We start from the raw sequence: 16468 nt of genomic DNA, 5'->3' as shown, positions 1-16468 counted from the left end.
TCAATTCATGGGCAGTTATTTGCGCCTTTTTTTTGCCCAACACGCTTCTTGCGACCCTGTTGGCTATTTGCCATGAAACGCTTGATTGTTCAGTAATCACGCTTCAAAAGTTTGGCAATTTCAAGACTGCTGCATCCCTCTGCAAGACATCTCACAATTTTGGACTTTTCAGAGCCCGTCAAATCTCTCTTCTGATCCATTTTGCCAAAGGAAAGGAAGTTGCCTAATAATTACGCACACCTTATATAGGGTTTTGATGTCATTACACAACACCCCTCCTCATTAGAGATGCACATCACCTGATTTACTTAATTGGTAGTTGGCTCTCAAGCCTGAACAGCTTGGAGTAGGATAACATGTATAAAAAGCATCATGTGATCAAAATGCAACTTGCTAATAATTCTGCACACAGTGTAGTAGGACGCATCAGTAAAAGTTGTCCTGATGAGATGATCCTTTTAAGACAAATGGCCTCAGCAGTGACATATACTCATCACTCTGCGAGATGGCCGGTATCTTCATTATACCATCTACACACCTACCATCCTAGACGGAGTCAGAGCCGTGCACTCCGGGGGGCTGCCGCAGTGGTGGCCGGTCATTCATATTCATGGCCGGCAGAGCCGGGGTCAGCGCTCAGAGATATCATGTTGTATAAGGTGTGCGGTGATCGGCGGTGTAAGGTAGGGATACAATGACACCGCCTGACTCCTGATCCTTCTCCGCTTTCAGTTTATTAGGGTAAAGTTCATTGTGCTTCATTTACTTTTACTTCGGCCTCAGAAAGTACCGTACTTTATATTTCCCTGGATGGTTTTACTTCTAGTTTTGGCCGTGTAAGGAGATTACATAGAGATAACCGCATACAATGGTCATGGCTTTATAAAAGGGCCAGTAGCCACGTGGCCGTTTCTCCCCAGCTCCCCGCCGCTCTGGGAGTAATGTCCCGTCTGGCTGCAGCGCTGCCTCGGGGTGTGATTCCCTAGTCATGAGCTGTCTGTCGTGGAGAAGCTGATGTCATCCCATTGTGTCCGCCCTGGTTTCAGTGCATACGTCACCTGTACCAGTTAGGTGCCCATTCATTTGACTCAGGCCACCGCTGCATTTTCTTTGCTGAGGCTGGTATACACAAGTTGATTTTTTTTTCCTAATCCTATTAATCCCCCAAGACTGTAACCAGTGAGATTTATTTGCAGTCTACATGTTGTTTATGATCTATTAAAGGGAGGCTTGTCCCTTCAGTCTGACGATATGAAGGAAGCACAAGGACGTATAGCACCTATAAAAGTCTTCCCTTTAGGGCCTGATACATTATTGCAGTTGCGTTATTTCTTGCTTACATTTTTTGGGGGGACATTTTGTGGAACATGACACTTTTTTTTGTGCTCTGAAAAGGTGCAAAAAAAAAAAGTTGAAAATAAACATCACACCACTATTGGCAGCTTTCTTTATAGACCGTGCATAGGCAGAAAGCCGTCACAGTGGTGGGAACGGAGCTAAGAAATATGGAGACTACCTGGCAGCAGATTTACTAGTCCTCCAGTGCTAATCTCTTGCTGATGAAGCAGTGTTTTTTTTGCCTTTTTTCATGCGTTTTTTGTGCGTTTTTTGCGCGTTTTTTCCCCAAATGCATAGAATAGCGGGAAAAACACAGAAAATCCGCAAAAATAATGAACATGCTCATTTTTTTACCGTGATGCGTTTTTTTCGTGGAAAAAAAACGCATCCATGTGCACAAAACATGCAGAATGCATTCTAAATGATAGAATGCATAATGTATGCGTTTTTAATGAGTTTTTATAGCGTTTTTAGCGCGAAAAAACCTGAACGTGTGCACATGGCCTAATAGTGAGGGGGGAACATAACTGAGTGACCTGTCTGGTGGCTGCTTATCTCTTCTGAAAACAAAGGACCCCCCCCCCCATAAAAAAAAAAAAAAAGGGCTTTAGGGAAGGTTTGAAACCCCCATATGGTTTAGGTGGTCTCTGATCCTGCCTAAGGGTATGTGCACACACTATGGTTTATGCGTTTTTATAGTGGTACAAAAAATAATTTCTGTACCAGCAAAATGAGTTTGTGAAGTCTCCTGCACAGGCTGCTTTTTTCCTTGCAGATGTGAAGCACTTTCAAATCTGCAGCTTGTGAATTCTATTAGTTTTTGCAGCCTATTTTACACATAATTTATCCTGCCAAAAGAAGTTTTTGCATAAGAAATTTCTCCAAAGACCCAATGTGTGCACATAGCCTTAGGCAGCGGGTTCATGTAATGTGTATGGCCATCATATATAATGAGGGAATTGATGTGGTCTATCTCTTTTGTGTTGTCTTTTGTTAAGTTTTTTTTTTTGTAGCTGTTACAGTGGAAATGTCTTTGTTTCATTTTGTCAGTGTAGGGGAAATTGCTATAGGATACAGTAGTGAACATTCTGCCTTTCTAATGCGCCCTGACGTGTGACTGCATCGCAGGTTGTGGCCACAGACATTCTGCTCCATGAGCCCAGTGTATTTAGTTTGATAATGGAAACCAATCCCAAGTATATAATTCAATGAAATGGTGAATGCATGTAGAGCGCTTGCTGAGAATTAGTAACGACGTGTCTGGGGTCTGCGGACCCCCTATAATTGTACTCTGGGTCTTCTCTGTATAAGTCCTAGATCTGTGATTGGCATTATATCTAGAATTTGGCAAAAATGTCAATATAGTCCTGATACAAGGATGTACAATTATACAATTCTAAGTGATATACGGTTTAATTTCTGTGTAGTGAATGGTTCTCCAACTTCCTAATATACCATTTATTAGATTTACTCTACATTGTCAGCACGCTGCTTCTCTCTGTGAATAGAGACATTCTTGGGCCCAAGCAAACCATTACAGAAATAGTACATCTCCGAGCTGGGACATTGCTGGATTTTGCTGGGGATTATCAGTCCCGTGGAAGCGGTCCTGCTGGGGATTATCAGTCCCGTGGAAGCGGTCCTGCTGGGGATTATCAGTCCCGTGGAAGCGGTCCTGCTGGGGATTATCAGTCCCGTGGAAGCGGTCCTGCTGGGGATTATCAGTCCCGTGGAAGCGGTCCTGCTGGGGATTATCAGTCCCGTGGAAGCGGTCCTGCTGGGGATTATCAGTCCCGTGGAAGCGGTCCTGCTGGGGATTATCAGTCCCGTGGAAGCGGTCCTGCTGGGGATTATCAGTCCCGTGGAAGCGGTCCTGCTGGGGATTATCAGTCCCGTGGAAGCGGTCCTGCTGGGGATTATCAGTCCCGTGGAAGCGGTCCTGCTGGGGATTATCAGTCCCGTGGAAGCGGTCCTGCTGGGGATTATCAGTCCCGTGGAAGCGGTCCTGCTGGGGATTATCAGTCCCGTGGAAGCGGTCCTGCTGGGGATTATCAGTCCCGTGGAAGCGGTCCTGCTGGGGATTATCAGTCCCGTGGAAGCGGTCCTGCTGGGGATTATCAGTCCCGTGGAAGCGGTCCTGCTGGGGATTATCAGTCCCGTGGAAGCGGTCCTGCTGGGGATTATCAGTCCCGTGGAAGCGGTCCTGCTGGGGATTATCAGTCCCGTGGAAGCGGTCCTGCTGGGGATTATCAGTCCCGTGGAAGCGGTCCTGCTGGGGATTATCAGTCCCGTGGAAGCGGTCCTGCTGGGGATTATCAGTCCCGTGGAAGCGGTCCTGCTGGGGATTATCAGTCCCGTGGAAGCGGTCCTGCTGGGGATTATCAGTCCCGTGGAAGCGGTCCTGCTGGGGATTATCAGTCCCGTGGAAGCGGTCCTGCTGGGGATTATCAGTCCCGTGGAAGCGGTCCTGCTGGGGATTATCAGTCCCGTGGAAGCGGTCCTGCTGGGGATTATCAGTCCCGTGGAAGCGGTCCTGCTGGGGATTATCAGTCCCGTGGAAGCGGTCCTGCTGGGGATTATCAGTCCCGTGGAAGCGGTCCTGCTGGGGATTATCAGTCCCGTGGAAGCGGTCCTGCTGGGGATTATCAGTCCCGTGGAAGCGGTCCTGCTGGGGATTGACGGCTATCTATATGCAGTGTCATACAGGAAAGACTGTCAATCACTAGTTGGACCTCCCACTGGACTCATGCATACAGTCACCAGGGATATCAATGAAAAATACACATTTTACTGAAACTTTTCCCACAAAAATGTAGGAATCAATGTGATCCGTATATAAGAAGGTTGTAGAACTGTTCATAAAGTAATCTCCAGACTATATTTCCATAAAATCTTTTTCCTGGACGTCCATCTTGTTCATTGTACTTATGTGTCCATATCTTGGTTACAGGAGGCCGATATCAATTAGAAATTAAAATCCCAGAAACGTACCCATTTAATCCACCAAAGGTAAGAAGATGCAAGTTACTGTACTTACAGCTAATAGCCGCTCACTTTGCTGCCGAATATGTAGGAATATTTTAATGAGGTGTTTAATCATTTTGTACATATTCATGTCAAAGTAGCGTATTTTTGGACTATACACATCCTGGTATACGTGGGCCCCATACCCCCAGGGAGAGCATGGCACAGGTTTGTAAATGGTGTTTGGGCTAATAGAGCGGACCTGTACTGTGCTGGCCGGATGTGATGCAGTGGTGCCGCTTTATCCTCCGCTGAGGCGTCACACAGATGTGCCCACCATGATGGGGGATCGGAGACAAGTACGAAGGTCTCCATTCCTGAGCCAAGGTGCCCTGCTGTACTGATGCTGCTCCTTTCTGTCCTAGGTGCGGTTTATTACTAAAATTTGGCATCCAAATATTAGTTCAGTTACAGGAGCCATATGCCTGGATATACTGAAGGATCAATGGTAAGACAATTTATTCAGAGACTTCTAGTTGCTGCCCCCATATATTCTGACCCCTCCAACACAAACACACACACACTGTGACTGCCGGTTAGGCCACGTTCACACGTTCAGTATTTGGTGAGGTTTTTACCTCAGTATTTTGATATTCACTAACAAATTGTATTGTGGTACCGTGTTAGCCAGAAAAATCAGTGTGAATACTTTTCTGCCCAATGATGACAGAAGTATTCTAGGAGTGATACCTTTATTGGCTAACCAGAAAATATGTGTGCAGCTTTCAGAGCACAGTGGCTCCTTCTTACAAATAGATTAATAAGAAACAAGCACAACATTTAGAGAATTCTACAGTAGGACATTTGTTCAAGGGGTGGGAGGTGTGATGCCTCCTAAAGATAAGCCAAGGAAATCAGATCAGGCATTCTCTTACACATGGAGAGGCAGTGGGAATGATGTCCTAAAGGTACCGTCACATTTAGCGACGCTGCAGCGATCTAGACAACGATCCTGATCGCTGCAGCGTCGCTGTGTGGTCGCTGGAGAGCTGTCACACAGACAGCTCTCCAGCGACCAACGATGCCGAAGTCCCCTGGTAACCAGGGTAAACATTGGGTTACTAAGCGCAGGGCCGCGCTTAGTAACCCGATGTTTACCCTGGTTACCAGCATAAACGTAAAAAACAAACAAACACTACATACTTACATTCCGGTGTATGTCCCCCGGCGCGGTGCTTCTCTGCACTGACTGTGAGCGCCGGCCGGAAAGCACAGCGGTGACGTCACCGCTGTGCTCTGCTTTCCGGCCGGCGCTTATACAGTGCAGAGAAGCACCGCGCCGGGGGACATACACCGGAATGTAAGTATGTAGTGTTTTTTTTTTTTTTTACGTTTACGCTGGTAACCAGGGTAAACATCGGGTTACTAAGCGTGGCCCTGCGCTTAGTAACCCGATGTTTACCCTGGTTACCAGTGAAGACATCGCTGAATCAGCGTCACACACGCCAATTCAGCGATGTCTGCGGGAGATCCAGCGACGAAATAAAGTTCTGGACTTTCTGCACCGACCAACGATGGCACAGCAGGATCCTGATCGCCGCTGCCTGTCAAACTCAACGATATCGCTATCCAGGACGCTGCAACGTCACGGATCGCTAGCGATATTGTTCAGTGTGAAGGTACCTGTAGTGATCTGGAGTCCGTCTGGTGGAGGTGTGAATTGTATCCATGTAGTGACTCAAATCCAGGTGTTAGATTGAGTCCTAGTGTCAAAGAATTGAACATCTTCATCAGTTTGAATTCCCAAATTTTTCTTTGTCATCCTTAAAATGACATTTTAGTATTAAGACTTTCTAATCTGTCACACTGTGTCCAGGTCCAGAGTAATATTTTCCCACCGGTGTGTCCATTTCATTCCTGATTGTGTGTCTGTGTAGATTTGTCCTTGTTTGCAGTTTTTGCATAGTTTCCCCAATATAGATACTTCCAGGGCACCTCGTACATTGTATCATGTACACCACATTGGAGGATGTACATGAGAAGGAACCCGTGACCTTATAGTCCGTGTATCAAACACAAATCAGGGCCATATTTGCTGCCTCTCCATGTGTAAGAGAATGCCTGATCTGATTTCCTTGGCTTATCTTTAGGAGGCATCACACCTCCCACCCCCTAACAAATGTCCTACTATAGAATTCTCTAAATGTTGTGCTTGTTTCTTATTAATCTATTTGTAAGAAGGAGCCTCTGTGCTCTGAAAGCTGCAAACATACTATTTTCTGGTTAGCCAATAAAGGTATCACTCCTAGAATACTTCTGTCATCATTGGGCAGAAATGTATTTACCTCAGTATTTGTAAGGCAAAACCAGGAGAGGAACAATCAGAGGAAAGGTATAATAGAAACATATTCACCACTTCTGCATTTATCACCCACTCCTGGTTTTGGCTGAGAAATACTGATGTAAAATACTGAGTGTGTGAACATGGCCTTATAGTCTCCTTACACTGACGATTGGGGAGAAGACCTATAAACCTGGCTAGAGTGCAGATGGGAAAACATTCTTGTGTCAGTAATCACACTGTGTGTGGCTATAAGATTAATGATTTCATGTGAATAGGGGGTGTGCTGTCCACAATATCAAGTGAGGGGGAAGAGGCGCTCATGGGAACAAAACTGGCAGCATCAGAGGCTTCTAGGTTGATCTAGGTTTTAGTGCAGAAGAGCGAAATGTGGTCTGGGTTTTGCGGCTGTATCGCAGCTCTCCAGGCCTAACATTATTGCTGTCCTCCTTCTCCACAGGGCAGCAGCCATGACGTTAAGAACAGTGTTGTTATCATTGCAAGCCTTGCTGGCTGCAGCAGAACCAGATGACCCACAGGACGCGGTGGTGGCTAATCAGGTGAGACTGGCACGGATCTCCTACTCCATAGTGGCTGTGACAAGTCCCATCAGGTCATGTGGCTAGAGGTAATGGCCATTCTGCTCACAAACTCTTTTACCAATGTAGTGCTGAGTCCAAATAAATAGGCAAACCAGGCTGAGTCCGCCAGGATAGGAGCGATCTCGGCTTCTGGAAGAGATGGAGTCTTGTAGTGAAGACCCTCGTCTCATTTGGACAAAACCTCTAATGCGAACTTCCCACAGAGTGTTTTCTGCATACTTATGGTGCACAAGCAGACAAATCTAACTGTTTTATGTCCTCTTTGTTTTGTTTTTTTTTACGGTGTGTAAACTGTCCTATGAGGTGTGAAAAAAAAGTACTAAAAAAATCAATGAAAAAAAAAGAAAAAAAAAGCAAGTGTCCTAATCTAGATAATTGATGCAGAAATGCTGCATCATAAAAAATGCACCAAAGTCTCCTGGGGGCAACGAAGCCTAACAGGACGACAATGTGACATTCTGTGCAACAATGGAAGCTTCTTGCTGATCTGTAACGTTTCGTTTCCTCTCTGCCTCCACATCTTTTATTTTTGTCCTCTCTTTTTTTTTTTTTTTTTCTTTTCTAGTACAAGCAGAATCCAGAAATGTTTAAACAGACGGCTCGGCTGTGGGCACATGTATACGCAGGCGCACCGGTCACTTGTCCAGAATACACAAGAAAAATAGAGAATCTTTGTGCTATGGGCTTTGATAGAGTAAGTATCGTGTGTGGTGGAGCTCGCCTGTGACCACGGGGCCACGTGTACCGCACGCAAGGAAAGTCCTCGATCGCTGCACATAGTGGATCACTGCACGTGGGCTGCCAGATTATCCAGCCTTTTCTGTGCAAATTGTGAAATAAAGGAGTAGTCTTATCAGATACCCAGAGTAGTGGGCTGCTCCAGAGACCCACCCTGCCGCCACAGTGACTGTTCACACCAAGTACAGGTGCATCATGTAACTACACCTTCCCCCCTGCTTGTTTTACCTCCATCTCCAACCTTTCCCCTATCTCTGGCTTTCTTTCCCTCGATCTTACCCCTTCTATAAAAGGTTGGGCCCGCCATGATGCACCGAGCATGGTTTGAAAAGTCATTCTGTGCTGACGTCCCTTTTTTAAGGGCTAGCACTGATGTCTGTGGGCAAGTACAATAAACATGCCAATGCACAGGTACCATCGTACACAATAACAACTAGCTTTATTAAAGTATACAAAAAGCACCTAGACATAAAACCAATTAAAAACCATTTAGAAAAAATAACACCCGTTGACAATTCTTGGCCCCAATGACAATCTTGCACACACAACTCCACATATAAATAATGTTTTAAAGACACAATAATGCGGGTCTTTGACATCACAATACATGTATTGGCATCAAATATACAACCTTATAAGCCCCAAGTCCTACAATAGGATGAATCCGCTGGTGCATAGTCAAGGGGCCAGATCAGAGCCCGACGCTTGTCGCCACTGGAGAGGCTTCCTCAGGGGCCTTAGTTTTCACAGGTTTGTCCACTGCTTATACTTTTTGTATTTATTCATATATACGATTTTTGACTGTTTATTTAGGTGGGTCTCACCTGTGCTTGGAGTTCATGGGCACTACAGCTGGTGGGGTCTAGCCACTGACACGCTGATTCATCCAATTGTAGGACTATACTACTATATGTACTATGAATATATATCTATCTCTCTCTCTCTCTCAAATTCAAATTAGCTTTATTGGCAGGACTAAGTACAGATTAGCATTGCCAAAGCATATCTCTCTCTATCTCTCTCTCTCTTATATATTGAGTGTGTGTGTATACAGTCATCGCCAAAAGTATTGACACCCCTGCAATTCTGTCAGATAATACTCAGTTTCTTCCTGAAAATTATTGCAATCACAAATTCTTTGTTATTATTATCTTCATTTAATTTGTCTTAAATGAAAAAAAACAGAGTATTGTCCTAAAGCCAAATTGGATATAATTCCACAGCAAACATAAAAAAGGGGGTGGACAAAAGTATTGGCACTGTTCGAAAAATCATGTGATGCTTCTCTAATTTGTGTAATTAACAGCACCTGTAACTTACCTGTGGCACCTAACAGGTGTTGGCAATAACTAAATCACACTTGCAGCCAGTTGACATGGATTAAAGTTGACTCAACCTGTGTCCTTGTGTGTACCACATTGAGCATGAAGAAAAGAAAGAAGACCAAAGAACTGTCTGAGGACTTGAGGAACCAGATTGTGAGGAAGCGTGAGCAATCTCAAGGCTACAAGTCCATCTCCAAAGACCTGAATGTTCCTGTGCCTACCGTGCGCAGTGTCATCAAGAAGTTTAAAGCCCATGGCACTGTGGCTAACTTCCCTAGATGTGGACGGAAAAGAAAAATTGACAAGAGATTTCAATGCAAGAGTGTGCGGATGTTGGATAAAGAACCTCGACTCACATCCAAACAAGTTCAAGCTGCCCTGCAGTCCGAGGGTACAACAGTGTCAACCCGTACTATCCGTCGGCGACTGTATGGTAGGAGACCCAGGAAGACCCCACTTCTTACCCCGAGACATAAAAAAGCCAGGCTGGAGTTTGCCAAAACTTACCTAAAAAAGCTTAAAACGTTTTGGAAGAATGTTCTCTGGTCAGATGAGACAAAAGTAGAGCTTTTTAGGCAAAGGCATCAACATAGAGTTTACAGGAGAAAAAAAGAGGCATTCAAAGAAAAGAACACTGTCCCTACAGTCAAACATGGCATGATCAATGTTTTACTTTTTGCTTCATTCTATTTTGTGTTTTGTCATTTAAGAGGAATTAAATGAAGATAATAATACCAAAGAATTTGTGTTTGCAATCATTTTCAGGAAGAAACTGAGTATTATCTGACAGAATTGCAATGCTTTTTTGAAGTGTGTTTTGGGTCATTGTCCTGCTGGAAGACCCATGACCTCTGAGGGAGACCCAGCTTTCTCACACTGGGACCTACATTATGCTTCAAAATTTGTTGGTAGTCTTCAGGCTTCATAATGCCATGCACACGGTCAAGCAGTCCAGTGCCAGAGGCAGCAAAGCAACCCCAAAACATCAGGGAACCTCCGCCATGTTTGACTGTAGGGACCCCGTGTTCTTTTCTTTGAATGCCTCGTTTTTTTCTCCTGTAAACTCTATGTTGATGCCTTTGCCCAAAAAGCTCTACTTTTGTCTCATCTGACCAGAGAACATTCTTCCAAAACGTTTTAGGCTTTTTCAGGTAAGTTTTGGCAAACTCCAGCCTGGTTTTTTTATGTCTTGGGGTAAGAAGTGGGGTCTTCCTGGGTCTCCTACCATACAGTCCTTTTCATTCAGATGCCGACGGATAGTACGGGTTGACACTGTTGTACCCTCGGACTGCAGGGCAGCTTGAACTTGTTTGGATGTTAGTCGAGGTTCTTTATCCCACATCCGCACAATCTCGCCTTGAAATCTCTTGTCAATTTTTCTTTTCCGTCCACATCTAGGGAGGTTAGCCACAGTGCCATGGGCTTTAAACTTCTTGATGACACTGCGCACGGTAGGCACAGGAACATTCAGGTCTTTGGAGATGGACTTGTAGCCTTGAGATTGCTCATGCTTCCTCACAATTTGGTTTCTCAAGTCCTCAGACAGTTCTTTGGTCTTCTTTCTTTTCTCCACGCTCAATGTGGTACACACAAGGACACAGGACAGAGGTTGAGTCAACTTTAATCCATGTCAACTGGCTGCAAGTGTGATTTAGTTATTGCCAACACCTGTTAGGTGCCACAGGTAAGTTACAGGTGCTGTTAATTACACAAATTAGAGAAGCATCACATGATTTTTCGAACGGTGCCAATACTTTTGTCCACCCCCTTTTTTATGTTTGCTGTGGAATTATATCCACATTTTTGTGTTTTTTAAGACAAATTAAATGAAGATGATAATAGCAAAGAATTTGGTTTGCAATAATCTTCAGGAAGAAACTGAGTTTTATCTAACAGAATTGCAGGGGTGTCAATACTTTTGGCCACTATGTATATATATGTGTGTATACACACACACAGTGTGTGTGTGTATATTATTCATACTATTGCAGGTTGTATATTTGATGCCAATATGTGTATTGTGATTTCATAGACCTGCATTATTGTGTCTAATAATCTCTGAGTGGTGCTCTCCCTGTTGGTTTCCTTTGGGGAAGTACAATACCTGCTTTTTTCCCTCTGGTAATAACTGATGGTCGTGAAACCCTCTGATATCGGCTTCTTGCCAAGAGACCTTTCACATCAGAAGGGATTGCCTCTTTTCCCGAAGTCCCGGTGGCAGCACCTTTTTCTAGGCAATGACCGGCCCATCTGCTTCATGTCTATGTTTCCTCTGTAGAAATGGCCTCGATCAGGTCCGGCTAGCACTGACGCACGGAGCACTGTACATGGCCTGAGATAATCTTCTTTTCTCTTCCAGAATGCAGTAATAGCTGCCTTGTCATCAAAAGCATGGGATGCAGAAATTGCAACAGAAGCTCTGCTGAGTAACTGAGAAGTCACCGATCCAGGCTCGCCCCTTCCCAACAGCTCGACATATCTTATTTTTAAGATTCTGCATAAGAGGAAAGCAAAACACTCTGCGTGATGACGTGATTTAGGCCACACTGAAGACTGATGGGGGGGGGGGGGGGGGGGGAACTGTTCTGTAAATAAAGCTAATTAAACATGTAAATTAAATGACAACCAAACAAAGGGGAGGGGGTATGAGTATCATTTTTCTTTAATTATTGTAAAAAAAAAAAGTTTTGGAGCTGAACCAGTGGAAAAAAATATGCATTTGTGTTTTACCATGTGACAGTGGCACAGTGCCCACTTTTCTTTTTCCCTGTTCTGATCTCTGCACCACAGCTGCCGGGTCAGCAGATTCATACTTTGGGCTACTAGGTCGTCATTTTGCCAGTCACTGTCTGCCGTACCGCTCGTACCAGCCATTCTTTGTGTCTGTGGACTTGCATGCACAACATCAGGTTACACTTATTTGTTCAACCTTTTCATTTGTAATATATTTGGTACTTGGTTTTCTTCTCCTGGGGGACTTGAGACATAGGAAAAAAAAAGGTTTTCATGAAACCAGACATAAAAATGTGATCTGCTAAGTGTTGACAGCTAGTACCAGAGAATGATGCTTACGTCCACACCGCACTCCATAATGGTGGGTTTCTACTACTTTTTGGAAAGCTGAAAGAAAAATAAATGGAAGGAGCCAACTAGTGAGGAAGCAAAAGAACTTGTCTTGTGGTTACATTGCTGAGCTCCTTACACCAGTTTGAACCACTTGTTTTGTGAGACCAGATCCTTCTTTGCAACCAGTTTGTGTTTTCTTGTTGCTACCATGCATCTAACAAAAGAAAATTGGCAAATAAACTTTGTTTTTTAAATTTTATCATTTTTGTGACTGCAGCTATACTGCCGATTTCTGGGGTTAGTCGAAGACTGTGATTTTCACACTCGCCCAAACTTGACAGCTCCATATTGATTTATGAGGTGGTTGGTGAGTTCGGCCTTAGGTTATGTTCCCATAGTTAGTAAACGCTGCTGGTTGGACGCTGTATACATCTGCAGAGTCCAACCCACAGCGTCCAGATGTTACAGCCTAGTGGCGGGGATTTCAAGAAATCCCATGTCCACTATGCAGCCAGGGACCCCTCCTGACTTCCCTGCGGAGACGGACATGCGGTGCGTCTTTCCAGACCGCAGCATGTCTATTTATCTTTTGGAGACTCGTGCCGTAAATATCAACCGTACAATGTATTGGATGCGGTGATTCTGCATGGTTCAGTGAACACATGCGGAATCACCGGTGTTCAAAAGCAGTCAGCGCTTTGGATAGAGCGGACCTGTGCTGCATCCAAAGCGCTGCTTGATACTGTCACTGGTAACGTAGTCTAGAGCGGCTGTCATTGCTTCTTATAATTGGTACAATAATAGTGGACTCAGGTCAAGCATTATGCCTAATCGAATAAAGTATGGAGAGACTTGGGTCCACATTGGCTAAGTGGGAACAAAATGGTGCAGGTACATGTAATTTTTTTTTTTTTTTAAATAACAATTATCCAGTATGGCCTCTATACTGGTTGCAATTTAGAGTATTACAGGAAAACCCATGCTGTTGGCTTTAAGAAAAAAAAGTGAAGGTAAAGTTCTAGAGCTGCTTGGTCTTAATAATTACTCTGCCTCTTGCTTATGAATTACTACAGTGATCTCTAGTATCTATGAAACCCTGACTGTTCACAGTCCAAGTGTTCTATAAATCCCTCATGTCGTCTGTATGTAGTCACTGTTCCGTCTTGTATCCTGCAAGTTATCAATGAAGGCGCTTTATGAATCAAATGCAGCTACTTCAGACAATCTTTGCTTTTTTTCCCCATGGACACATCTTGGAAAGTAGCTCTAGCATCTCTTACAAATCAGCATTTCTGAAGTTGGCCTAAATACAAGTGCCAAGATTATTATTTTTTTTTAATTATTATTTTGCAACAGGAGTTTGAACAAAATGATACTTTATAGTATGTTTATCCCCCAAGTACCTTAAAAAAATAAATAAATAACCTTGTGCAGGACACGTGGTAGCATGCGCCTAACAATCAGAGAATCTGGCTTTGTAATGTTTGTAACTAAATCTAGTTTTAAAACCTCGGTTATGTTCACAGTCGGCTAGCTGCTTCAGTACAAGAATATGATTAGTCTTAAAAAAAAAAACCTGACAGGTGGTACATGCTACCCAAACTGCAGCGTGGGTCACCTACAGGCTGTACGATCTCCGTCGGCTTGCAGTGACTGACAAGTTTCTGCCTGTATGCCCTTTTTTTTTTCCCCATGTAAAAGCGCCATGGAATAAATGGTGTTATAAAAATAAATAATAAAATCCACATATAAGCATACTTTTACGTCACTGTCAATGGGACCCACCTGTACGACTAGTGCACAGTGCAGCTCAGTCCCCAGCAGGTATTAAAAGTATGTTCTTTGAACTGCTGCGGCATTTCAGAGTCAAACATATAAAGCTGTGGTCATACAGCCCGTGGCTGATACATGGCCACAGTTTGAGCAGCATGCATTGACAGGTTCCCTTAAAGTGATTGTCCACCACTACCTTTTTTTCCCCACAAACATCAGGTCGTGTCTGCTTCATTAAAGTAATTGGAGCCGAGTTGCAATTTAAGGCCGGGGTCACACTTGCAACTGCAATACGAGAAACTAGCACAAGTCTGTCACAAGAATACCCAGCACTGCAGCCGGCGGTTCCAACCGGAGCGTTCAGCTGTGTAGAAATAAATGCAGCCGCACGCTCCGGTCTGAGTGCCGGCGGCAGTGCCAGGTATGGAGGCGAGAGACTCGCACAAGTTTCTCACACTGCACTCGCAAGTGGGACACCGGCCTTAGGCTATGTGCACACGATGCAGATCTGCAGCGGATTTTTCCGCGCAGACACGCTGCAGATCCGCACTGTGATGTACAGTATAATGTAATTCTATGGGGAAAAATTAGTGTGGAATTGCTGCAGATTTAAGAAGTGCATGTCACTTCTTTTGTGCGGATCTGCAGCGGTTCTGCACCCCTCCATGTTAAAATTCCGCAGTGTCCCAAAACCGCTGAAAATCCGCATCAATTCCGCAGATGTGGATTCTACCAGGAGATGCGGATTTTGTGCAGAAAATTCTGCACCTCTTTTCCTACGTGTGCACATAGCCTAATAGTGTAAACCGGGGTCCTGCTGTTTTGATTAGAAAGCAAATTGTTTTTTTTTTTTGTTTTTTTAAAGCATGTAAACCATCATAAAGTAAATTAGTCAGTGTGTACATTGACAAATGCGGACACCCTACTGCTGGGATCTTATTAGTATAGGTGGATTATTCTTGATGTAGTATAAGGAATTTCCAATAATGGGTGGTATTGGTTTTCCATAGAAGCTGTGCTAAGCGTGCGTGAGATGCAGTAACTGACACTGCCCATGGACAGAGGTGGCAAAAAAAAAATGAATCAATACACAAAAACAACTCCATCCACAAGCATTTATTTCATTGTATTTTTCCTTTAAGGAATTAGTCACGATTTCATTATATCCTTCCCGAAGAAAATGCCTTCTACTTCTTTCTCCTGAAATCTTTTCCTAATAGAAGAATGCAGGATCATACGCCTTTATTAAAGTCAAAATTGAGACTTTGCAAGCACTTCAGTGGCTAAGGCTATGTGCACACATTGCGGATTAGGCTTAGGAATTTCTGGTGCGGATTCTGCCTCTCCTGGCAGAAAATGCACCTGCGGATTTGTCGTTTTTTTGTGCATTTTTGCTGCGTTTTTTACCCCTGTGGTTTTCTATAATGGAATGGGTACAAAAACGCTGCAGATTCACAAAAAAAGAAGTGACATGCTACCTCTTTTAAACCGCAGCGGATTTTCCGCAAAGTGCACAGCATTTTTTTCTCATTCATTTGCATTGTACTGTAAATCAATTATCCAGCGTTTCTGCACCTAAAAAAAACCGCAGAGAATCTGCAACGTGTGCACATACCCTAAATCTTGCAATTTTGTTGCGTTTTGTTTTAAACCACAAACGTAGCTCCACAATTCACTATGTGTAATAGCTGCGGGAAATGTATTCGGTCACTTACTTTGAGAATGCCTTTTATGTGTTTACGGCGGATGATTTGCTTACTTATTTCTTGGCCTTTCTAGAACACGTCACCATGTGCTCCAAAAAATTTATGATTACATCATTAAAAAAAGAAAAATATGGAAAACATTGTACCAGATGTATATTTTTATTTTTTACACATTTTCAAGATCTGTGCCATCTTCAATAGCCCAAATGTTTGTTTTGAAGGAAGCATTAAGCTATGGAAAACGTGTTATTTGCATACCTGTGGTACATTCCACATTGTCTGACAAGAATTTGGGATAGTTCAACAAAAAGCTAAAATAAACAAAAAAAAAAAAAATCTGAAAACACAAAACTTTTAAACGTGAGCTTTTGTCTGTGTCTTCATTGAACTTTCAGATTGTCCAGACTGGAACTCCAAATAACTAATAGAAAGTTGTATTTCCTATGCATTTGATGAAAGGGACAGTATTGGACATCATCAATAGGATTCTGATAAATGGTCACAATTCTAGATCACGGTTTTGCTGAATTGTGATTGAACGATGCAGTGGAGAGCTAGCTTTTATGTCACTATTAAGATTAAAGGGTTTATCCCAATAAATCCAAAAGTCCTGCA

At 43.6% G+C, this 16468-nt stretch overlaps 1 protein-coding gene across 1 annotated transcript in view; it reads left to right on the top strand.

Moving 5' to 3' along the window:
• The window catches only part of UBE2K (ubiquitin conjugating enzyme E2 K), a 47968-nt gene extending 31751 nt beyond the window's left edge, over nucleotides 1–16217 (top strand). The window contains exons 3-7 of the mRNA XM_069744578.1: nucleotides 4289–4347; nucleotides 4728–4810; nucleotides 7104–7203; nucleotides 7811–7939; nucleotides 11668–16217. Of these exons, the coding sequence (XP_069600679.1) occupies nucleotides 4289–4347; nucleotides 4728–4810; nucleotides 7104–7203; nucleotides 7811–7939; nucleotides 11668–11742 (446 nt within the window). The 3' untranslated portion in view covers nucleotides 11743–16217. The remainder of the gene's footprint in view (nucleotides 1–4288; nucleotides 4348–4727; nucleotides 4811–7103; nucleotides 7204–7810; nucleotides 7940–11667) is intronic.
• Nucleotides 16218–16468: the final 251 nt, after the last annotated feature.

This window comes from Ranitomeya imitator, chromosome 1 (genome assembly GCF_032444005.1).
Source record: "Ranitomeya imitator isolate aRanImi1 chromosome 1, aRanImi1.pri, whole genome shotgun sequence".
Classification (NCBI taxonomy): domain Eukaryota; kingdom Metazoa; phylum Chordata; class Amphibia; order Anura; family Dendrobatidae; genus Ranitomeya; species Ranitomeya imitator.
Note: the sequence above shows the minus strand (reverse complement) of the source record. Positions and strands in the feature narration are given on the sequence as shown.